General features: G+C 38.5%; 1 protein-coding gene across 2 annotated transcripts in view; it reads left to right on the top strand.

The window, feature by feature from the left end:
* Positions 1-24698, top strand: part of LASP1 (LIM and SH3 protein 1) — a 40848-nt gene extending 16150 nt beyond the window's left edge. Inside the window, exons 3-7 of one of the 2 annotated variants that reach the window (XM_026710755.2) lie at positions 773-857; positions 16103-16210; positions 17660-17825; positions 18976-19079; positions 20826-24698. In XM_026710755.2, coding sequence (XP_026566540.2) covers positions 773-857; positions 16103-16210; positions 17660-17825; positions 18976-19079; positions 20826-20999 — 637 coding nt within the window. In that variant the 3' untranslated portion in view covers positions 21000-24698. Of the gene's footprint in view, positions 1-772; positions 858-5047; positions 7668-16102; positions 16211-17659; positions 17826-18975; positions 19080-20825 lie in introns of those variants that run through there. The other variant, XM_087916831.1, reaches the window with a different exon arrangement.
* Positions 24699-25906: the final 1208 nt, after the last annotated feature.

Below are 25906 nucleotides of genomic sequence, written 5' to 3'. Positions count from 1 at the left end.
CTTCTGACCTACTTAATTGTCGTGCCTTTGTGTAGGTCATTTTTTTTTACTTTTTGTAAACTCATCATAGTTTTAATTGCCCATTGGTAATAACTTTAATAATCTAATATTGGTTAATAAGGAACTAATTTTCTCTAAATCACTGTTGTTATGAGCCATCTCTTTTCATGCAGCATGCATACACCATTTTGGCACTGTCATAAGTCATAGAACAAAGATATGCATATAATAAATCAAGCTATAACATGCTCTCGTGCAGAATCCTTCCAGTTGGTTCATTTATTATCAGATTGATATCTTATGTACCCATGAAAATGGAATCTTATACAAAAGAACATAAGGCTGATGCTGAACAATAGTACAAAATTTAGCACACTACATATGTGATTTCAGTGATAAGGATTGAGATTTTATAGCTGAATCTTTCATAGAAAATATATTACTAGAACAATATGAGTATTGCATTTAAGTGTATAGAATTAATTTTTAATATATTAAAGTTGAGATTTTTCAAATTTAAATTTTGACTAATAATTATAATTAATTACATAATCTTTCAGGAACCAAAAATAACATCAATAAATTGTAAATACTCTTACTGTGATGGATAGAAGTATCTTGAATTGCTAATGAGTGCTTATAATTTATCAGAAGACAAAAAGTGAAGGAAACCTAGAAAGAGAAGTAGTTGTACTGCTTCCCTAAATATTTATTGGCCAATTCAGATTAAGATTAGACACTGTTAATTCTGCTTTATTTATTTCTTTTGCAGACATTATCCAAAGCAGTCCTTCACTATGGTGGCTGACACTCCAGAGAACCTGCGCCTTAAGCAGCAGAGTGAACTTCAAAGTCAAGTAAGGCTTTCAACTGTTTATTCTCATTCTGCAGGTTGCTGTATGTTAGCAATTGCATTCTACCAACCATACTCAAAAAAGAATTTAGTGAAGAAGTTAATATCTTAAAAACAGAGCATGGCTTGATGCTTAAAAATCAAAGCTGTTTACTTTTCCCATATTACTGGAAGGAAAAAAGTACAGAAATGAATTAAAATATAAACTGTCAGTTCTACAAGAGATAACACTTATGATGCAACACATGAAAGATAGTATCTTAACACTAGCTCAGGAATCCAGAGCATGAAAGTACAATTGTGAAAGTTCTTATATACCTACTAAGAAAGATGAATCAAGGCAGGGGTGGGATTCTACCCGTTCTGTCCACTTCTGTAGAAGTGGTTGCTATGAAAAGCAGCAAACAGAGAACATACATAGAACTGGTTCTATGTTAGAAGAAGAAGAGGAAGAGGAGGAGGAGGAGGAGGAGGAAGAATAGGAAGAAGAGGAGGAGGAGGAAGAAGAAGAAGAAGAACAGGAAGAAGAAGAAGAACAGGAAGAAGAAGGAGGAGAAGACAACTTTATTATCATTGTACAAGTACAACGAAACTGTGGATGCACCCCAGCAACTGTTCGTAATACTGTTTGCTGCAGTTTTGGCCCAACTGCCTGCCCGGGCTCTTAGCTGACTTTTATTTCCTGTGTTTTCAACCACAGCTGCTTTGCGCGACACAGCTGTGGTTGAAAAAGCAGGGAAAAAGTGCTTTTTCAACCGCTGCGCACCCGCGTACAGCGCTGCTCAGCTGTCCAGGCAGCTAGATAACGACGATATACACACGTGTGCAGCGTGTAAAATCACCGAACCGGTAATTATACCGGTTGGATCCCACCCCTGAATCAAGGTATGAATATGGCAGATAGTTAAGTTATGAAGAAGTAGGGTGATATGTGCAGAGATGAAATAGCATAGAGTAATAGGATTGAGAAGATTCATCCTGAAAGGAATTCCATCATTTAGTGTTGAGAGAGCAAATTAGATAAAAGACTGTAAAACTTTTTGCATGCTAGGAAAGCAAAGTATGCATTAGAATGCAGAAATAAGTTCCTTATAGTATTAATAAAATCAGATTTTATTCCTAAACCTTCATACAAAATTTATCTCGGTGTTGTTAAATACTAGGCATTAAGCAAGCCAAACCATCTGTATTATATATTCTTTTGCAATAAAGATAAGAATGCATGCTGAAATCTGCATAATAAAGTAGCCCTTAACTTACGACCACCATTGGGAATAGAATGGATATTTTGCCAGAATTGGGTGTAGTTATAAAGTGTGACCAGACCTGATTTTGCAAATGTTTTCACTATGTTCTTAAGGGAATCACATGATCATTAAGTGACTCCAGCTTCCCCCAATTGACTGTTTTTGCTGGAAATCAGTTGGAAAGTCATATATTGTCATAGTATGACTGCAGGATTTTGCAACTGGTTGGAAATGCAGCCACTTGCCAGGTGCTTGAGCTGTATTTATGTGACATTGGGATAAGTGTGAGGATAGATTTCTTTTCTCTACAACATTGTAACTTTGAATGGTCATAAGCTGAAGGCTACCTATATCACTCTTATCAAATTTACTGCATGTATTAGGGAAATGTTTGTCTTTCATTGTTATATGCAAATAGCTGTCTCATATAGAACTAACTGCCAATATACTTAGTCCCCACCCCCAAACCTCCCACTTAAAGGTCATATCTAAGCTGGTGTGTTCTATAAGCTAGGTAGAATTTTCTCACAAACCCTCATTTCCTCCTTTATAGTGTGCTAACAATAAGAGAATTCTGCTCAGTGAGGAGGAAGCAGAAGTTATAAAGCAAGTAGATTCTATAGAGATTTCTTTTTTTCAGTGTGTTGATCCCTGCAGCAATGGAAGAATATTCTACAAGATCTAACAACATGCTACTACAACTCTAAAGTTCTTTTTATATAGATCATAGTTACTTCACTTCTTGTCTTTTTTGATCAAGCCTCAATACTGTTGCCATTAATAACTTTCCCTGATTTAAAAGAACATTTACAAGTGGCTGGCCATAGAACTTGTAATCATAGGCTTGTTAATATGCATTATTCTATATGCACTTCTTGCTCTGTTTTTATAGTGTCCTTTTCATATAAAACTTACTTATTTTTCCCTTGTTCCCCTATCCCCTTTGTTCTAAATGTAAACCCAGATTATAAGATGAAACTTGGTGAATGATTAGACAAAGTCATTAATGCTTAAGCTCCTGATTATGCTTTGAAGTTCTGATGCTTTTTACCAGCACAAATTCATTGATGGGGATAATTGCAAGTCAGAAAACAACTATTTATTAAAAAGCTTCCCTGGTGCTCCCTGTTATCCCTAACTTGCTTTTGGTTATTTTTTTTCTCCAAGGTATGTGGATAACCTTCTGAATTAAGCAGTAAAAAGTCATATTCTTTTATATGTGGGCTATGAAGGCAGATCAGAACAATGAGTAAAGTCCACTTTCTATTGCTTATCCCTGTGCTGGCTAAATAAATATAGTTTTATCATAGTTCACTTATGTTTTCTCCTTTCTGTGGCTATAAAAGTCCAGTGAGTGGGGATGACTCCTGTCCTTGCTGATTGGATTGCCTAATTGATTAAGGTCCACCCTCCACCGTTGGCCACACCCCAGTTTTCAACTCAGTCCCAGACAGGACGGACGTGGTCCTTTGGAGCTCCACTTTCAATTTTTCTGAAGTGGAGTTATTTCTGTGTTTTCTGCTTCAAACTGACAATAAGATCAAGGTTAGTGCCACAGGCCATAGTTCCTTGGGAACGGCCTAGTGGCTTGGCAAAAGGGTTACCAGCACGCTAGCCAAGTGTAGTGGAGCACTAGGGGCTGTGGTAGCAGTCCGGGTGATCGGCAGGCAAGATCGGCCCGCAAAAGAGCTGTTGGGTGCGAGATCGCCCATAGGTGCCAGTGCTTAGGCAGGGAATTGCGTGGCGTGCCCAGGATCCTCCTGCAGTCATGTAAAGCTTACTGAGCAGGATTGGAGGCTGCTTCAGGGGTTGAAGTAGTAACGAGCCCACCCATGGCCTGAAGGTAGAGAACCAGCAGGGCGTGGCTGCAGCCCAGCATTTAGGCCTAAAGAGGCCTGCTTCAGCCGGTGAAGAGGTCAAGATGGTGGATGCACAGACTCCAGGCAAGCCTCAGAAGGAAGGAGGCTGCAGTCCCTCCTCTTCCAAGGGAAACTCCCCTGGAGGCAGACAAGGAAGGCCCATGCTTCCAAAAAGCCTTCCAAGGCAGAAGAACAGGACGCCATAAGGAGGCAGAGAGCTCTGGAGAAGCAAGTGGAAAAGAGCCAACGGACTGCTGGTAGGAGGAGTCTCAGATCTCCTCCCCCGGATGATTCGGCTTCTGCTCTCCAGGCCCCTGAATTGCAAGCAGAGCCTGAGCCTGGGCTTGGGCCTGCCCTGGATGTAGGCCTCGCACATTGGAATCTGCAGATCCACAGTTAATAGCAGTAGGCAGGGATTATGAGAGGGCTCCTCAGATAGCCTTTCAAGGAGAATCATGGGAGCAACCCCCTAAAAGGCCCAGAACAGGTGTAGAGGCCACATTTACACCAGCTGCTGCAGGCCTTCCTGATCCAAAGTTTTCTGAGCCAGAAGTGCCTGCTCATGTGGAAGCCATTATATCTAAGGCTATCAGGAGAGGTATTGTTGAGAGTCTCCAATTGTTAAGAAGGCCTGAATCTGTGGCTTCTTATGGTTCTATCATGTCAGAGCCTGACCCATCCCTTCAACTCAGAGTTAGGCAAGTTTTGCAGGATTAGGTTTCGCCAGATCCGTCAGTGCACAGTCATTCTTCTATGGCAGCAGAGGAGGATAGGAGAGAGTCAGATCTCTCTGAAGATGAAGGATTGATCCCAGATCAATCTGCCTTTACTGGTCTGTTCAAGCCTACTCTGTTTCGTTCTTTATTATTCAAGGCAAAGAACACAGCTCAATTGGGGCCAGAGGCAGATGTTGGGGAGACAGTAGGAGATACCCCAGCTCCTCCGGATCAGTTTTTCTCTGAGCCAACTTTGCGCACAGAGGTGGTTCTGGCTCCAAGGCTAATCCTGAAGTCAACAAACAATTAGAATTCCCTGGGATAGCGCCCATGTTATCTTCTAATGAGTGTCGTTATTTTACCAGATCTCTGCAGGTGCCAGCACTAGATAGCCCGGTGGTGGCTTTGGTGGCTTTCTCCTCAAATCCAGCGGATCCAGAAGAGGCCTTAAAAGCAGAAGATAAGAGGATTGAACAGTCTCTTCAGGGAACCTATCAGGCAGCTACGTGGGCAGTCAAAGCTTCATCTGCTGCATCCTTTTTTACTAGAGCCTCCTTACGTTGGCTCAGGCAGCTGCTATTCCAGTAAGGGTGCAATGCTACCTGGATGATGTTTTAATTCAATCATCTTCGGAGAGCACGACTTTGAGAGATCTTCAAATGATAGTTTCCCTATTACAGGCCCATGGCCTCTCAATCAATACCAAGAAAAGCCACTTCATTCCCACTATGTGTTTATTGTATTTGGGGGCCAATATTGACATGGTCTCTTGTAAGATTTATCTCTCCCAGGACCAATCATCTTCGGAGAGCACGACTTTGAGAGATCTTCAAATGATAGTTTCATTTGAACAATATGGACAATATGAAAGCACTGGCAGGCAGAATTCAGAAGGCAGATACCGTACCTTTGGCCCTACTATCTCAGCTACTGGGAAAGATGGTGTCTTACATTTCCATCGTGCCTTGGGCACGGCTGCATTCAAGGACACTGCAGTGGTTCCTCTTGCCTTATCAAAAGGCAGAAGGACTCACTCCTCATGTAAGGTCAGGGTCCCCAAATTGGTGAAACAGTCCTTTAGGTGGTGGCAATCCCAAGCGATTTGCACAGGCCACCTATTTAAAGAGCCTCCATGGCTTGTCATCACTACTGATGCCAGTCTCTTCGGATGGGGGGGCTCATCTTCAGTCCCAGATGGCACAAGTCCAGTGGTCAGCACTAGAACAAGGGAGAAATATCAACTGGTTGGAGTTGAGGGCTGTCTGCTTGGCTCTTGAATGGTTTAGTCCCTTGGTACAAGGGTCTCATGTCCTGAATATGATGGACAATGTGGCCACCAAGGCCCACATAAATAGGCAGGGTGGAACCAGGTCCAGGTCCTTAATATTGGAGGCCGAATGCCTGGGACACCGGGCAGAGAGAAATCTCTTGTCCATTCAGGCAGAACATATCTCTGGTATTGACAATGTGCAAACAGACTGGCTTAGCAGAGCCAGGATAGATCATTCAGAGTGGAGTCTCCATTCCTCTTTTATTTTAGGAGCTGACAGAGGTTCAGCCAACCAGTAGTGGACATGGTTGCTTCTCCAAGCAATTCCAGGCTGCCCAGATTCTTCACCAGGTTCATGACCCCAGGTGCGGAAGGGACCAATGCTGTCAGGAGCAGATGGCCTTAGGGCCTTCTGTATGCCTTTTTTCCTTTTCTGCTGCTGCCAGCGGTAATCTGAAAAATCCTGGAGGAGGGGGTGGAGTCATACTTCTCACTCCTTATTGGCCCCAACGTCTCTGGTTCTGGGACCTGGTGAATCTATCCATCACCAACCCGTGGAGGATCCCTCCAGACAAGATATCATTACATCAAGGGGGGCCTAGTTCATCCAGAGCCCCAGTGGTTATAACTGACCGCATGGTGCTTGAGCGGGGCTCTCTGAGAGAGCACAATATCTCAGAGAAGGTAATTCATATGATCCAAGTGGCCAGGAAACCTCTACTGATCGTATTCGTGATGCCACCTGGAAGACCTTTTGTCAGTGGTGTGGCAGGGCTGGCCTTCACTCTATGGATGCTTCTATATTAGATTTCCTTCAAGATGGCCTGGACAGGGGGCTCTCAGCCAATACCCTTCATAGGCAAGTGGTGGCCCTCTCTTCTCTGTTTCACATTCACAGGAAGAGGTTCTTGTCCCTCAATCACACTATTCGTAGGTTCCTGAAAGGAGCGTCCAATATTAGGCCTCCAGTGGTCCATAGGTTCCCAACTTGGGAACCTCCCTAAGGTGCTCAAGGCTTTGACACAGGCTCCCTTTGAGCCTCTTAGATCCATTAGTCTACATATGTTGATCATTAAGGTAGCTTTCTTAGTGACAATCACTTCAGCCAGGAGAATTTCTGAAATGGCAGCTGTCTGTTAGGGAAGATCTCTGTTATCTTCCTCCTGGATAGAGTTATGCTTAGATTAGATCCCATTTTTGTGCCCAAGATCAATTCCTGGTTTCATAGAGCTCAGGAGCTTACCTTGCCAAATTTCTGCCCTAATCCTTCTCACACCTTGGAACGGGCATGGCATACTTTGGATGTTCGCAAAGCGTTGAAGATCTATATTTGTAGAACAGCAGTTCTTCATAGAGGCACTTTTTGTGTCATTTCAACTGGCCACCTTGAGCGGCAAAGTCACGCCATCGACAGTGGGCAGATAGATCTGTTCCTGCACCTCCAGAGCTTATGAAAGTAGGTCTCTTCCGATTCCTTGAGGTGTGACTGCGCATTCTACATGGAGTGTGGCTACAACGGCGGAAGGGCCACACAGGCACCTATCAAAGAAATCTGCAGGGCTGCTACGTGGTCTTCGCACTCTCCATTCATCAGACATTATTGATTGGACACCTTCGCATCGGCTGATGCAGTGTTTGGCAGAAGGGTTCTGCAAAGTGTTCATGGACAGCAGCATGAGCAAGACCAGCAGCTTGAGCCCTCCCATGGACAGTTCAGCTTTGGTATGTCCCGCTCACTGGACTCTCGTAGCCACAGAAAGGAGAATGAACATTGGTCTTACCTGAATATTCTTTCTCTTTCAATGGTGAGAGTCCAGGTCCACCCTTTATATGACTGGTCAAGGGCGTGGGTTGGGGGGAGCGATGATATGTGTTTTTTCTCATTGAATCTACAGAGACACGTCCAGTCTGTCAAGTTCTTCGCCGAAACCTGGGGCATGGCCAACGGCGCAGGTGGAGCTTAATCAATTAGGTAGACTCAGTCCAATCAGCAAGGACAGGAGTCATCCCCACTCACTGGACTCTCTCACCACAGAAAGAAAAAGAACATTCAGGTAAGACCGATGTTCAATTGATCAATTATTTCTCTCTAGTTCTTTCTCCTTTAAACCTGCCTTATAATCATATTTGATATTCCATATTATGTTTATTTTGTTTCAAGATTGGATTTCATGCCCCACAAGCCTGTTTGCTAATTTGATTTAACCCTGGGAGAGGACTGAGTACATGCTCTTGATCACTGTTTGCAATCTCATGGAAATATTTTTAATTTTCATGTTTTTATAAGTGCTCTGCTCTTAACATGTTAAACTTCATACAGATCTGCTTTTAGGAAAAAGACTGAACTTAAGTTCCTCTAGCTGAGTATCCTCACTGCAGATCCAGGGTGTGAGTATTATGACAAGCCACCATGTTTTTCTGGAGATGCTTTTATTACAGAAGCGATTATATATATGTGCCATAAAATAAGTTGTAGGAAACAGATAACGGAAAAATAGTTCTTTTTTTTACCTCTCCTATACTATTGGTTATGTAGTGTCTGATAGATTAATGAGAAGCAAAATATCTTTGTTCAAATATGAGTTGTGTATTCCCTGATTTGATCAGTGCCCAGTGCTGGCTTTTTATAGGAAGATTAACTGTTACCTTAAGATAACTGATTTTTACTTCCATTTTCTCTGTCTAGTTTTGGTGGCTAAAGGAGTTAATGATTCATGTAAAGTGTTACGGTGTCTTGGAGGAAGACCATTGCAGAGCTCAGCAAAGCTACCCTAACTTCTCTTTATTGGTCAAAACCAACGCTTAGGGAGGATTGTTGAATGTGCCTGATCATTTGTAATTAAGTATTTACATTATTAGTGAATTCATTACAACTTTTCCTCATAAACAACAGAAATATGAAATCCCATAAAACAATTCACATTATCTCTCACCAACCTTACCCCTCACTGGGGCATTAATAAAAGACTGCTTTTGTTTGTATTTGTGCTTTTATTTTCCACTGCTGTACGCAGCCAGTTTTTCATGGCTGCTTCCTCATATTTTCATTTGGTCTGTAAGGTAGATGCTAAATGACTTTTTCTTACACATTGCTTTGTTATATAATGATTGTATTTTTAGATTGTTTGGAATTTGAAAATACATGATATATAAGTGATACACAGGACAAATTGCTGAGTTCAGGTAACATTTTTCTACTTGACTAATAGATGACTGTTAGCATCAACACCTGACTATAATCGCTGTGCTTGTTTTGGTGCAAACAGTTAGATATATTTTAATAAGAACTTCAGGATATAAAATGAAGAGGGTTTAGAATCTAAATATTGGTTATATGTTATTCCATTTGGTAGCTCCTATAGCTGTTATTGGACCTTTCCTATAACAACGTTTGGAACTGAAGTAACTATGCTGAGTGTTCCTACTACATACTTCTGACAATTTTGCTTTTTTATTTTGAGTAGCTGAGAAGGCGTAACTAGTTCCGATAGCTTGCCAAAAACACACAATTATCTTCTGTGTAAGTAAACAAGTCCTCCAGCTGGATTAATTTTAACGCCTGCAGCCCACAGATGACTGTAAAATAAGAATGTTTATTTCCTGTGGTCTTGGTTTACTAAATGTAGAAAACTGCATTTTGAGGGAGAGAAAATAGGAAATAATTTCAGGTTAAACAGCACCTGAAACTTGAGAATTCTGTATTTGTTCTTTTGTGAGAGAGAATGTCCAATTTTAAGCACCAATACATTTTTGTAGCAGCATAGAAAGAATACTACAGTAGTGCTTAAAGTTTTGTGAATCTTTTTGAATTTTCAATATTTCTACATAAATATGTATGCAATGAAATTTCACTTTTAATGTATGCCAATTAGTGTACATTCAAAGTGACAAAGTTATTCTCTCTCTCTCTCTCTCTCTCTCTCTCTCTGTTTGTCTGTCTGTCTAGCTATCTATACCTTAAATGGGAAGATCAAGCTAGGAACAATCCTTTTAAATTTTCAATATTTTTGCATAAATATGATCCAAAATGTAGTATTTTTCCACACAAGTCTAAAGATAGTTAAAAAGAATTAAACATTCCTAGGAGGAATAACACATTCCTAGGAGGAATGTGCTAAAATTCCTTCGCGCCAATATACAGAATAGATAGATAGATTAACAGATACTTCTGACATGGGGATGGGAGCACACCATTTACTGAAAGTTCACATACTTTTGTCTTAATCAAATATGTAGCTTCCCTCAATAAATCAATGAATGTATGATATAATGTTTTTCGCTTGTTTAATTCTTTTTAACTAGCTTTAGACTTGTGTCTCAACATTTACATTTTGGGTCATATTCATGAAGAAATATTGAATATTTAAAAGAGTTCTCAAACCATTAATCATCACTATATATCCACTATATATTCCTGATGGACCATCTTTGCTGCAAAATAAATTTGGAGTGATTTACTACACAATTATTTTCTGTGCAAGTACTTTAATAAAGTACTATAAAGTACTATAACTATATTTTAATAAAATATAGTTAAATGAACAATGCAAACGTGATAATCAACCATTTATTTTCTAGGATAGGTATCTGACAGTATAGAATCAAACAGTACAGTCAACTGATATTAATAGATGCATTTAGAGGAACTAATACAGTTAGTCTTTTTTGTACTGCAGATATTTATTTCACCATTATTATTTTACAAATAACTCAAGTGTCACATACAAGTATCACATACTCAGCCTAACCCACCTGACAGGGTTGCTGTTGTGGGGAAAAGAGAAGGAGAAAGAAGTATTAGGTATGTTCACTCTATAATTTATAAAAATGATAAAAGTGGGGAAAAAAGATCTAATTTTGTTGAGTCTCATAAATGCATTCATTAACATCAATGGACATTTAAATTCAATTACAGATTCCATATTGGCAGGTAAGTCCTAGGAAATAAATGGTCTTCGCTAATGAAAGTATTTTTAGCATGATCTCAGGAACAGAATTTCTATTCCTAAGTGATATAGTCATAAAGTGTGACATCACGCCACCATATCACTGAGCTTTGCCAAATGTCAGCAGTCCAGGCTTGGTCCATCCCAGCCCAGAGCCTGGTTTCTTCCAATGGAAGAGACTGCCTTGCCTCCAACTCTCCCCAACTGCCCATTCCTCTGGGGTGCCCTTTTGGCTGCTGGCACCCTTCCTTATTGGGAAAATGACTTTGAGGCTGCTTGCCATGCTGCAGGTCAGGGGATTTTTGGTGCACTGTGGCTCTGAAGCCCTAAGTCATGGCATGGTGTGAAGCTACAACTGGTCCTAGAAACTTCACCCTTCCCAATCTGGCACAGCAGCACAATGCAAACCCACTGTTCGCCAGGAAACCCTAATACTGGCAGGAAGCTGCCTCGTTTTGGGAAGTCCCAATGTAGTCCAGCTGCTTTTGCCACCTTTACTTTTGCTGTCCTATACTCTCTGCAGTATTGGGTGAGTCCAGATATGGGTATGCTTTATTCCTTCCTTTTTTTAAGCAAAACTTTGAATTAGAAAAGATTGGAGGCAATGGCCTAAGTAGCTGATTGAACATGTGTCCAGTATGTGTCGTTTTGCTGAGTTCTTTTGCTTCCCTTAGGGTTAGGCTAAATTGCAGGAAATCATTATTGTTTCCACCTTGTTTTTTAAATGTGAATCATTTTTCATATGATTAAGAATCAGATTTGCTTTTTTAATGAAACTAAAGATGGTCTAATTGGTAGATTGAATTTGCATACTGATGTCAAAGTTCCCAAGTATTCCCATTTATTTTTAAATTGAAGTAAAAATTTGTGAATCCTGATTAAAAAATGGGAGGTTTGATAGACTTCTACTGTTTCGTAACTGAAGCTGCTATGAAGAGAAGGAATGGAGGAAACTGTTTGTTAGCTGGTGAATTGAATTACCTCACTGAGGGGTTGATGGCAGCTGTCCCGCCCTTTTGACTTCCCCCAGTTAATCCCATTTTTCTTTTCAGCATTATACTCCCACCACCCTCCTTTTAACAGCTTATAATAGCCCAGCTATTGCTTAAGCAAGACATGAGAAAGAGCTATCCAGCTTGCTTGACTCACTTATGTCTAGCCTTCTACAAGCATAAGAGTTGAGTCGATTCCAGTTGAGTGCCCATAAAAGGACAAAGAAAACTGAAAGCCAGCCTTGTCTGAGTATTTCCTCTGCTTGCTTGCAACAGACTTTGTTGCTTCTGCAGCAAAGGAATGTCTCCCTTTTTCTATATAGTTTGTGTAACTTCAGTAAGGGTTATATTTCTTTCTTATGATTAATATAGTAGCTCACTTCCAATATGCTTCCATAATCTTGTCTGTAACGCTCAAAATGTGGGAGATTTAAATTCCCATGTTAAAGCATGGGACAAAGGAAACAATGATTCTATAAGGATTCAATACTTGAAACATAATTATGAAGGAGTAGAATGTCTTATGAAATACCTTCAGAAGATATTTCATTGATAATTCATTAGTTAATGAGAATAATAATTCTCTCATTAACAATGTTGTATGTTTTCAGTTACAACATAATTTTTGTTTGCTACATGTATGATGTACTTTAAGTTTATGATTATAATGAAAGATACATAAAAATAGTAAGAAATCTGCAAATAAAGCACCTAAAGGGTGTATGTTTCTTCTTTCCAGTTACTAATTGTTGTAATGATTTACAGAAGACGCTTGTCTTTTATGATAAACTAGATATACCTTAGGGCTACATCACTGAAATCCTTTTCTTTGCTAAACTTTAATGCTTTGATATATTTTGATTTAAAGAAGCGTCTATTTTCTTTCCCCGGTTTGGTGAAATCATTTACCGTAGCACTAAATGCTGTTCTGGCAGGCAGGCACTAAGTATTGAATATAAGGTGTTATTCTCCTGAAAAATTTGGAGTATTTTTTCTGAGTGCTGGGCATCCTTTCTATAACAAAGCTGGGTATAGGAGCCCCTAAAACATGGGTTGAAACTGTAGACTTTACAGATACGAGATCAGTGAATTTTGTTTAGAGGTGAATATATCTGGAAGGAAAATAACTTACTTTAGGTATGTGTTGTTCAGGCTGATGGCAACAAAAGATTTACTGATAGACAATATGGGTTGTGCAACAACATAAGAGTTTTCCAAGTTTTCTAAAATTCCTCAGGAGATAAAACTGAAAGCAAATAGGAATCTAAATAGAAATTGGATAAAACAGTGTGAACTGATAACATATGGTTATATTATTTTTTATATTTTCCAAAGATGAATGCTTGCAACATTTGATTTGTATATTTCTGAAAATAATGCTGTCCCTATGGCAAATAATCATAGTACTGCCTCCTGTGTAAAATGGTAAAGTTCAGATATTTTAAAACCAATCCAAAGATTTCATTTTTCCTACTATCCCTGTCCTATTATAGGAACAGCTAAACTTACAATAACATGTTTAAAACATACAGTACTTTTCTGACATCTTTCACTAAGAAGTGTTTCTACTGGAGCTACTTTTGTGTGGTTTCCAGACTCTGGATACCCTAATATGTACCAAAAGTTTATTTACCTCTTGTTAAAATTGCTCTTTTGAGTTGGGTTTCTTAAACATTTTTTTTCTTCTATTCAGTCATGACCAGTGGAGACTGCCTGAATAGGTCCTGTAGTTTTCTTGGCAAGGTTTTTCAGAAGTAGTTTGCTATTGCCTCCTTCCTAGAGATTTGTGAAAGTGACTGACCCAAGGCCAGCCAGCTTTCTTTATGCCTAAGGCAAAAATAGAATTCATAGTCTTCCAGTTTCTAGTTTGATGCCTTAACTACATACTAAACTGGCTCTCAAACTGGTATTAGTTGTCTGTATTGACATGGACTCCTGTCAGTTTCACAATTTAGATTTAGAAAACTGCTTGCAGCTGTGATTTTTTTTTTTTTTTTTTTTTGCTGTCTGAGAACAAGGCGCTCTCTTTCTCGCTCTCTCCCTCCCTCCCTTCTCCTTTGCTCCATAAAGAGCAATAGCAAATCTGCTTACATTCATCAGAAATTTGTTCTGTACACTGATAATATTTTGGACAGATGTCTTCAAGAAAATCTACAACTCACCAGAATTGGAACCATTATTAACTTTAGAATATCTTACATGATATACTAATATGGGGAAATTTTGCTTATTGGATGATTTCACCTTTTACAGGCATATATGACATTCTAGCTTAGTTACTGACCAAGAGGGTCCTAAACTCAGCTTCTATGGATAGAGTGACTCTTTGTGTATATATGTATGAGTTTCCTCTTCAAATTAGATTGAGACACGTAGAGGTAAGGGAGATTTTAAACATGAATGTTTAAACATGAGTATGGGGAAGTTGTATCTGTAAAGAACCTTGATTTTAATGTCTCTGATATCTGCAAATATAATTCAGCGTGTCTCTTAACTTTAATTTGTCAAATTACAATGTTAAATCCATTTTCAAAATGAATGCATGTAAAGTTCTTTTCTACATGAATTGGTTGAAAGAAAATAACAGTTTATTGCACATTCAAGGCCAAGGAGAACTGATTAAACTCTTTGATTTGAATGTATTTGCATGCCTATCTTCTTACTAAGCCATGTTAATTTACAAAAAAGGAATTTACAATGTGTTGCTTTTGTAAATAGGTTTGTATCTATTTGCCATATTAAAAATGTTTAGCAGTTTCAGCAGATGGTAGCATTTGATTGACCTCAAATATTAATCAGTATCTGGAATGGTTCATTGGGAAGCTTTCAGTGAGCTAGAGAGAAGTTTAAAACGCATCCTGAAAGACTTTAAAGCCAACTACAGGTTGTCGCTGACTTACAACCACAATTAGGATCAGAATTTGTGTCGTTCAGTAATGTGGTCATAAAATGCAACATCACTTGACTGCATTGCTTAGCAATGGCTTATCTCAACAATCCCGTGTGAACAGGTTGTTAGCCAAGGACCCACTCCAATCCAAGCCGTTTCAGCCTTGGTTTATCCCAGCTCCAAGTCTGGGTTCTTCCAAGGTAAGGGACTGCCTTCCTTCAACTCCTCCCAACTGCTGAAGGTCAGGTAAGGTGGCAGGGACTGTGTAGTTCAGGGGGCCAAAAAAGCATAGATGGGGAGGATAATATGTGGGTGAAGAGATTGATCATAGATAGCAGTGGGCTGTTAAGCACCTAAATTTTGATCAAGTGATTGAAGAAGTATTGCAACCTCAAGAGTCACCTTGTGGTGAGATGGGCGACAACAAGTTTAAGAATAAATAAACAAACTTTTATAACTCCCGGGCCTGGACTTTGTTCAGTGTCCCAATAAGTTTGAACAATTGCTGAATGAGCAGTCTTAAATTGAGAACTGCCTGTATTTTTATTTTCATAAGGAACGTTGCTTAGTTCATGGCTTACTAATTTTAAAAAATTAGCAATTTAACTCCATTATTTTAGATTTTTAAAAAGTGTTTTAATCTTTTTAAAGATTAGTAAGCATGGTAGTTTTAATCAGACATGTCCAACCCTCGGCTTATGACTGTTAATAATGTGGCCCCATAAGATTGTAAATGTTAACATGTGATTTATATAGCTTAGCTATATTTTATAATTTCCACATGACCTGGGACAAATTCTCTTCACTCAATGTCGCCTACACAAGTCAAAAGGTTGAACAATCTTATTTTGAATTTTGGATTGCGCTCTTTTTCACAATTTGCATCAAGATATCATCCTTGAGAGCTTAAGAGCTATCTGTCCAGAAGAGCTGCACATCAATGTCATAGATATGATCCCATCTATAGTTAAGGATACATTTTTCTGAATTGGGTGACTTCTGAACCCATAACATTGACTTGCTGGGTATTGAATCTAAGCCTGATCTTCCCCATCTACTTCCTACCAGCCTGCAGGCATGAGGTCAGCACTTTATATCTGTTATAACATATAAAGCCATTAATCCAAACTAGGGTTTTCACATAATATTTAGAACTTTTTTTATTCAAGTATTAGCCATTGCAGTTTGTTTCAGCAAGTATTTCTAATGGCAATTTCAGTCCCACAATAATAATCATTTTTAACATTCAGGTGGGTTGTAAATTAGAATTCATAAACAGTTGTGCTGGCATAATATAAATAATGTCTGTTTCTTCATTCTCATAAACAGGTCCGCTATAAGGAGGAATTTGAAAAGAATAAAGGGAAGGGCTTTAGTGTGGTGGCTGACACACCTGAATTACAGCGAATCAAGAAAACTCAAGATCAGATCAGCAATGTAAGCTGCCCAGCACATTTCATCTTCTGTCTCCATGTTTCAGATATTTAAAAGCTTTTCCTTTGTCAGCTTCATTATGTTCCTTTTCTTAAAACATCTTGATTGCAGACTCCTGAATTTTGTTATTAAGGCAGTAATGTGGATATTGTTTATAAAGTTCCAAATACTGCAAATACATTCCTGTTCATTTAACATTTCACCAAGACACTGGACTAAAATGGAGAACAAGAACATGTCTTCATACACCCCATTGCAGCCCTGGGGGTTTTGTAGTATAGAGAATTGGAGTATATAACTAAAGAGGAAAAAAGCAAAACAAAAAACGAATTACCTAATTTAAAACTTACAAGTCAATAGACTATGGAGCAGAGGGCCTGGGAAGGGATTCCTCAAGGGATTCAGTTTATTTTGCATGACATCCCCAAATCTTGAGGTTGTGGAATGACGGAATTCATCATTCACAGGAATGGCTTCAGGGATTGAAATCAAAGGCAGATGGTCTCTGGTAGACCTGATTTTTGAGGATTTAACTAGCAAAAATGACCATGCCTTTATTAAACTTGATCCTATCATAGTTTTAATTTTTCTCAAGTTCCTATCGTAAAAATAAGTAATGGCTAAGTAATATTTATAACTGATATTCCTCAGAAAAATAAGGAGGGAGGAAAGGTGGATAGATAAACAGTCAATCAGTCTGGCTAGGAAAGGTAGCTTAATGGGGAAAGAAAGTTGATTACACTCCACAATATTATATAGCAGGGGTGTCAAAGTGGCGGTCCACGGGCTGGATGCATCAAACACAGACCACGTTCATCCTGGCTCCGCAAAGGCAAAAAACATCCTGATGCGTCGTGTGACGCAATTGAACCTGTGTTGTATAGGAATGAACCCATTTTCTGTTTCCATCTTCTGGTTCACACTACCTATTACAATAATTCGTCACGTGGAGAGAAAGGTTAAGGAGAATTATTTTAAGAAGGGAACCAGTGTTTGTGAAAAATGAGTTGACTGCTCCTGGGGTTTATGTCTTGGAAGACTATGCCCAAGACTATGTACTGGAATTTGATAAACAATTGCTGAACAGCATAATATATTTTCCTGATGAATGCTGAGTAGAGAATATGTAACAAAAGCAATTGGTATGTTAAGCTTTTGATAAACAAATGTAGAATTAGTAAAAAAGGAAAAATTGATTAACTTTTAGTATTCTTACTCCTCAGTAACCCAATTCCTGACTCTCAATCCTTCAACTATTCGTGTATTCATCTGCAACTTTCAATGGAAGTTAACCAACCAATTGTAATTAATGAATTTTCATTAAGACAGTGAAAACAAAAATGCATGATATAATAAAAGTCAGAAAAATTTCTACTAATGTGGCAAATGCATTATAAGGCTTTTCCATTTGTCACAGTGCTCTTGCTGATAATATATTTCCTTGTTTTGTAGATTAAATATCATGAGGAATTTGAGAAGAGTAAGATGGGTGCTCCTGGAATGGAGGGAGGGGAGCTGGAACGCCGTAATTCTCAAGAAGGTGCCAATTACAGGAGACCAGTTGAACAGCCACCTCCATCACATCAACAACCTCATCATGCCCAGCCAAGTAACCCTGGTAATAAGCAAGAGGAAAAAAGATATTGTTGCAAATCCCATCAGTTAATTTGCCTTGCAATAATTTCATCTTGCACAAATAAGATAGGATTGCCTTTGTTCAGCTTATAGTTATAAAGCGGTATTTATAATTTATAGTTATTTATTTCTTACAATGCAATATAAGGAGCTCATTCTGGGATACAGCCGCATTTATTTAATTTAGCTGTGAGATAGATTGAGCGGAAAAAAGGTAGCAGCCCAAAGTTACTATTGATAATTGAAGAGGTACTTGAATCCTAGTCTTCATAATCCTAAGCATGCTAGTATTATATCACATCAAAATTCAGTTTTTAGAAGAATCATAAGATACATGAGTGAAATGAAACAGTTCCATAGCACTGAGAAGTGGGAGATGGAGCATGTGCTAAAAGAAAAGTAGCAGAGTGACAGGGAAAAAGGTAACATAACTGGAAAGACTATGCTAGTTTATGCTAAATACACCATTTTACTCCCACAGATTATCTATCTGATATTAAAATGCAAGAATATTATTGTAGATGAAGCCTGCCAATATTGTGTGCAAAACTGGAGTGATTATCTGTTATACTAGGCAAAATAAACAGTTGTCACCCAAAATATGAAAATAGTAGGACTAATAATTGTAAGTAGAAGTGTTATTGGTAATAGTTTCCATTTTCTTATAAACTACATTCTCAGTTAATCTATTCAGTTTATTATAATCACTGACTAGTATTCAAATTCATGCATAGACTATGAAGAACCAATATAAAATTAAGGCTTAACATTATTAACTTTTAATAGCATACAGATTGTTCCATTTGATTACAAATTATTGTCCCTCAAATCATGACATGAGACTCAAAAAACAGCCAGAAGAAATTTGCAGTATGGCGTATAAACTTATTCCACAAATAAATAGCACAAAATTATTTAATATTGCAGTATAATGACAAATAGAAACAAAGATGAAAGCAAAAGGCTGTACTTATTCCTTTACCAGATTCTGTTATCTCAAAGCTTTTCAATTTGTAAATTTTGCATCTCAGACACTTTTTCATCAGGAATTTTGCATTGATAGTTATCCAGTGTAGATTCAAGTTATAATCAATGGTTAACAATGTCTTTGTTCCCCCTCCCCCCAATTCTAGTTTATCATCAGCAGCCATCACAACAACCAGCCTCTCAGTCCTATGTCTTTAAGGAACCAGCAGCACCAGTCTCAATACAGCGTAGTGCCCCAAGTGGAGGAGGAGTAAGTATGGTCCTGCATTGACATGTACAGTAGAACCTCGGGTCGCAACCGTAGTCCATTCCAGGACTACGGTCACAACCCGATCTGGTCGTGGCAGGAAGCACAACCATCTGCGCATGCGCCTACAGTACTGTGCATGCACGGAAGGGGAAATCGTCACAACTGTACTGATCAGCACCCAAGGATCTGTTCGCAACCTGAAGCAACAATTTTCCCTAATTGTTGGTCGTCACCTGATTTAGTCGCGAACAGGAATGTTCATGACCCAAGGTTCTACTGTATATACAATTTCTTGTTAATATTTAAGATTTTATTCTGAAATAAGTAGTCTTAAATCTTAACCATTATCCAGTGATGTGGTCTATATATCTAAGGTTCAGGTGAAGATAGAAGGAAAGGTGCTTCCATGTCAGAAAAGATATATATTAAAGAAAATTACTTTAATTGCAGCAATTAATGTACAATATTGGAAAGGAATAAGTCTCATCTCTGCATGTGAAAGCTACAGAAGGCAGCTCAAAATACTGTGATATTTAGCCTCCAGCTGTCTATTGATTCTCTGATTTCAGTTGAATCTTGAAATTACGGTTTCATCTTTTTAATTCTTAGCTTTTTTAGTTAGAGAAGTCACAGATAATCAGTAAAACTTTTAATTCAAGTTTCATTCAGTTCATGCTGATCTGCACAATGAAGCACAGTTCATCCATAAACCAAACAGTAAGACGAAAGTTCCTCCAAAATGGATAGTGTGTAGCATTTCTAGGTGTTGTGCTTAATTTTTGCCTGTTTTTAATTTTGTATATTTCAGTTTTGTAAACAATATAGAAAATAAAAATTTTAAGTATAGTATATTAACATGAATTCTGTTTGCATGTAACAATGGGGGGTTATCATAAAAATCAGCATCTACCAGAACAAGCCAGAAACCTTACTTAGGATGGGAGCTAATAAGAGCCAAATATTTAAATCTATCTTTTCATACTTTTCAGTAGGTTGCTGGAGCACTGGTAAAAGGAGGCATAGCATTAGAATGCGCAATATTCTTTTTTCCACTGTCTGATTGTTTCCAAATAATCAGTTAAGCAACAAACACTAGAGAATGTGGAGCAGGAAGACTTAAAAATCCTTTGCTGCAATCTGCAGAAACATATAGCACAGAAGGGGAGGAGGAGGAGGACATAGAGCATATTTAGAATTTCCTGGAATAAGTGCCTGTCCAGGCAGATAATTATGTGGTTTTATTCGGCTTACAAGTTGGATGCCTTCCTGTATTTTATCTCTGAGAGATGTGAATTTATCTGTAATTCCACTTTCCTGTTGATATGCTTACATTCTTAGACATAATGTAAAAATATACTAAGTGTGCTGTAAGCAATAGGAAAATGTAGAAACCTTAGGAGACGGGAAGATCTTGTTAATTTGTAGTTTGTAAGAAGGAAAAGCGGTAAATTGTTTCTTTCTGCTTGAATTTTATTTTCTACTTCCCTAATATTTGGAGATTCAGATTATTTGAAAACTAGGGTGGGCAGAGAATTAAACTCTTCTACCAGCCTCTATCTGTAGCTGCTTAGCCCTACATCCTGCATTTTCTTGAAGCTCCTAGGTTGCACAAATATTACCAAATAAAATTCATTGAACCTAAATATATATTTTAAAAAATCATTCTCTCCTTTTTCCACCGTTTTGGAGATATCTATTTGTGAGGATTGATTTATACTTTACTTTCTTCTCTTCTCCCTTTCCCAGAAACGGTTCCGTGCAGTCTATGATTACAGTGCAGCCGATGAAGATGAGGTCTCCTTCCAGGATGGTGATACCATAATCAATGTGCAGCAAATTGACGATGGCTGGATGTATGGCACCGTTGAACGGACCGGTGACACAGGCATGCTTCCAGCTAACTATGTGGAGGCTATATGAGCTCTGTTGTAGTGCTACCCTGAAAGCCAGCAGGGCAAGGGCTCTTTGGGGTTTTTGTTCCCTTATCACTTCTTTGCTCTCTCTTGTTACCCATCATTTATTATGTTATGAATCTTTGACATGCTCATCTTTTTCTCGACCAAATTAGCCTTGATTTGGAGGCATACGAACTTGGGAGGGGTATCATGTAATTGCCCTTCCATCCTTTTCCTCGGCCTTCGTGGAACATAGCACTGTGCCCTTCTCCTCCCTCTCCTTGGAGCTATATTTTCTGAAATTGATACTTAATGAAATAAATCCTACTTCAATTGCTACATGGATTAGGAAGTAGTGTAAGAAGGCTGAAAAGCTGTTTATTTGGCTGGTGGGGAAGGAGAGGAATGTCACACTTTCAGTAACTTGGGGAAAATCTGAGCATTTTATTGAAAAAGATTATCAGGATGTCTGCAATGTTGACTCTTGCTCATTTATTCTATCTAACTTTCCATGAATTTTAAATATTCATTTGAAAGAAATGAAAGTATTTTTTAAAAGCAGGAGAGTTTTTTGTGGACTCAAAGCAGTGAGCATATGTGTAGTCTATATGGAAGACATGGAAGCTTCAGCAGTTTCTAGCATAAAGGTACTCTATACAGATGGAATAGTTTAGCACCATGATGGCAAGCCTATGGCACGCATGCCAGAGGTGGTACACAAAACCCTCTCTCTTGGCATGCGAGCTGTTGCCCCAGCTCAACTCTACCACCATGGACATCCTGCCAGCTAGCTGGTCTTTGGGTCTCTGCCGTGCATGCACAGGAGGCGGCGCGCACATGCGGGACTTGTGCACATGTGCAGGGGTGGGATGAACACATGGGTGTTGTGTGCGCGGGGGTCATGCATGCCCGCGCAGGGGATGGTGCGTGCATGCGGGAGGTGGGGCATATGTGCGGGGCGTACATGCTTTAGGGGTGTGCGCGCACACGCTTTGCACTTGGTGTCAAAAAGGTTAGCCATCACTGGTTTAGCACAATGATCCTTAACCTTTGTGGATAGGCGAGGATGGGCATGGGAGAGGAAATCGTTATGCGCAAGCGGTGAGCGAGTGTGTGTGCAGCCCCATTTGCATGAGTGGTGGGCACATGTGCCTTCCACTCAAATGGAGCTGAGCCATTCCCTCACTACTCATGCAAGTAGACCTGTGCGTTTGCACTTGACCACCACTTCCATGGCCCGGTTCCGAATGAAAGGCCCAGTAGTGCTCTGTGGGGTTAGGACTCCTGGTTTAGCAGGCTTGATTATAATGTTAGCATTTCCTCTTAGATGCCACGACTCAGTCAGAGTGAATCTCTAGTTCGGATACGTGGCATGATTAGACAGTAATCAGAAGAATGCTCATGAAGAATTGCCACTAGAACACTTAACCTGCATAGCTTGAAGACATCAAGAAAGTTCAGCCGCCTTTTCTAAAGCACTTTTGGGACAACTATAATCAGGATGACTAAGAACCTCCATAAAAGCCCTTGTAAAGCCCAAGTATCAGTTTCCTTCTCCTTTTTCCAGTTTTCTAATTCTTGTTGGTATTTAATATGTGGAAATAGGTAAATTGCCCAAATTTCTCTGTATCAGCCTTAGCAAAAAGAGTCATACTTTCTACAGAGGTGCTATCTTTGGGACCACATTTTTGTTTTTCATAAGTTTCTATTCAAAGTAAATTCTTGTATGAGGATTTTTGCTTTTAACCAGGATTCAAATCTTGTCAGTTCATAGGCAGATTAAGAAACAGTTCCCTCATTCCTTTGTGTGCCATTTGAGCCAAGCAATGGTTACAGTCTACCCTCTCTTCCACTGTTTCTCCTGGTAGACCTGACCCTTGGAGGAAGTCATCAGGGGAACAAAGTCCTTTCACTAGAAATATTCCATTTCTCCTCCTTTGCTGTCAGGTTGACAGTTTCTTTGCTGCATGGGATAATATCATGGACCAAAATCAAATTTCTTATAGAAGTTTGCTATTAAAAAAATATCAGAACTGCTACAAAACTGGAAATTTACGTTGTTTAGATAATGTGTTTGAACCACAAAGGCAAGAGGATTACTGAAAGTGTGAAATTCTTAGATCATTCATTGAGTAGAAATTGTTTTCTCTTATTTTTAAAGCTCTCCCAAAACCCCTCCTCCCACCTATTCAGCAAATGTACAACCTGCTCTCTGTCACATAGCAGGAAGTATCCAGAAAGCTGATATTTGTAACATTTAAATATGCTACAGTTATCAAAGGCACATTCACTTATTCTTTCTGGCTTTGTTCTTGTTACTTCTCCATTGTAAAGGATCAATATGATAAATTCTTACTACTTGGAATTTTTTTTGCCCTTCCAGAGCTGTTTGATATAGCTTTTTGATCTCTGCTTTTCCCCTTGCATAGAGGAGGCATGTAAAGGGCTGGCATTCTCTCTTTATTATTTCTACTGTTTCTGGGACTTTTTTTCCTTAACTTTCTTTGCACTACAAAGCATATACAGTTAAGAATAAAAGGCAACTATCTCTTACAAGGGGTGCAAGCAAGGGTATTCATTAAGCAAGAATTAAGGAGAACCTTTACCTCAGTGTATAGTTCCTTCAAATTTAAGTAAAGCGATGTTCCAGTATTTTACTCTGATTTTCTACCTTTCATAGTTAGCATATGTTTGCTGGTTTGATTTGAGCTCCTTGCCTCATAACATTAAGAAGCTCTTATACATTATTCCAATCAATATAGAAATAGTGATCAAATTATCAAGTCATTCTTTTCATGTTGTAGAAGCACAAACATTTTAGAGTCTTATTTCCTAAAAATCCTAGCCTGTTTTTCCCTTAAATGCTTGCACTAGTGAAAAAGGTGTTCCAGGAAGGAGTGTCTGTTTCCTCATTCCATAGCATAATTCCATGAACTCTGTTGGAGCCACTAGAAAGGCCAGTGAGAATGGTAGCTGGCTTTCCTGTCAGAAGGCAATTTGTAGAGGACTGTAGGTGTCTAGGGACCACTTATCCTTGAGGTGAGTTTTAAAGGGTGCCCAGAGGAATGACTGAAGGGAGTGAGGTCATCACATTCTTGGTGCTAAGATGTAAGCACAAGCTTAGAAGCAGCTGTTTTTCTGACTGATGAGAATTAGGCAAAAATCGTGTGGACAATCCTGCAGAGGCTATCTTTTCATGAGGAAGATACAGAGTAACAATGTGAATAAATATTTTTAGAGGACCAAATAAAGTTACAATAAAATAGCTGATTTAAAAAAAAACTCTTCTAGCTTTTTCACCCCTTCCTTGAAATAAATGGTTTGTCATTGCTTGATTTTTTTTTTTCTGCCTTCTTTGAATTATGCACTTTTATCTTTGATTTTTTCCAATATCTGAAAAGCACCTAAACCTGTATTTAAATAGATAAAATGAAAAAAAAAACTGCTAAAATGCATCTCTGTAGCCATTGTTATTCACATCATGTCTTCTGTACATCTTAGATTTTTAAACTAGACTTCAATGTCTAAATTAATGACTTTAATTATTTGTTTTGAACTATATTTTGGGGTTTTCATTTGTTCTCTTTGTATATTTCTTCACTGTGGGCTTATACACCCTTTCAAAATCATTTGGCCTTTTTCAATGGGACCATAGAATCAAATGTAGTGCCAGTTCTCTTCTGGTTTATGCCAATTTAAAAATAAAAATATAATTTGTACCTGCTGATTGTTTTGTTCTTCATTTTATGGCATATTTTTATTGTTATAGAATTGGAATTATGCTTTCTCTCTCCCCCTCCCATCCCCCACATTTTCTTTTATAACTTTCAACTGTATCAATAAAAGAAAGAAGTTATTTTATAGCAATAAATTTTACTAAGCCAATTTTAGAGTAAATTTGATAACATTACGGTATTGTTTGTAACACTGAGACAAATGATTATGTGAACAAGTAGCCATGGTTTGGCTATTAATGTTTATTAATCAAATTCATCTACTCATCTCGCAAAAACTACTCTGAACAATATAACAACAATCCATAAATAGCCTATTTCAAACACAACATCCAGGATAGGATTTAACTGACAACTCAAAACAATATAATCAGTATTTGCCTCAGTATTTTGAAGGCCACTAGTTTTATAAAGTAATTTTATGTTAGAAGAACAATTTCAAGGTATGCTGGTTTTGCTAATGCACAGTCACAGAATAATAACTAAAGTTTACTAGTGAAATTCAAGGATCTTATCTGATATTCTGGATTGATTTAGGAAACATGTATTGTTAATCCCTCAGGATCTTGATAGTGCAAATTTTAAAACACCTTAAATTCTGAACTAAAATCTTTGTGCCTACTGTGAGGAAGAACTTGGCAATTCTACAGACACTAAAAAGCAGCCAAGAAGAAAATGATTTGATTCCTATACATCATTTTGGTGTTTAATTTTAATGTTAAAATTGAATTTTTAATGGGAAAAATATCTGAATATACATATTTGAACTGATGCAATGTGAGAACTCAGGCACTGTAATTTGTGAACTACACTGCCCCCAAAATAAAAGGAACACAAAAATAAGACATCCTAGATCTGAATGAATGAAATATTATTATTAAATACTTTGTTCATTACATAGTTGAATGTGCTGACAACACAATCACACAAAAATTATAAATGGAAATCTAGCAACCCATGGAGGTCTGGATTTGGAGTTACGCTCAAAATTAAAGTGGAAAAAACCACTACAGGCTGATCCAACTTTGATGTAATGTCCTTAAAACAAATCAAAATGAGGCTCAGTAGTGTGTGTGTGACCCCCATGTGCCTGTATGACCTCATTACAACACCCGGGCATGCTCCTGATGAGGTGGCGGATGGTCTCCTGAGGAATCTCCCACACCTGGACTAAAGCATCCCCCAACCCCTGGACAGT

Source organism: Pseudonaja textilis, chromosome Z (assembly GCF_049901715.1).
Source record: "Pseudonaja textilis isolate UNSWEBS1 chromosome Z, rPseTex1.2, whole genome shotgun sequence".
In the NCBI taxonomy this organism is placed as follows: Eukaryota; Metazoa; Chordata; class Lepidosauria; order Squamata; family Elapidae; genus Pseudonaja; species Pseudonaja textilis.
This window is presented reverse-complemented; position numbering and strand designations above follow the sequence as displayed.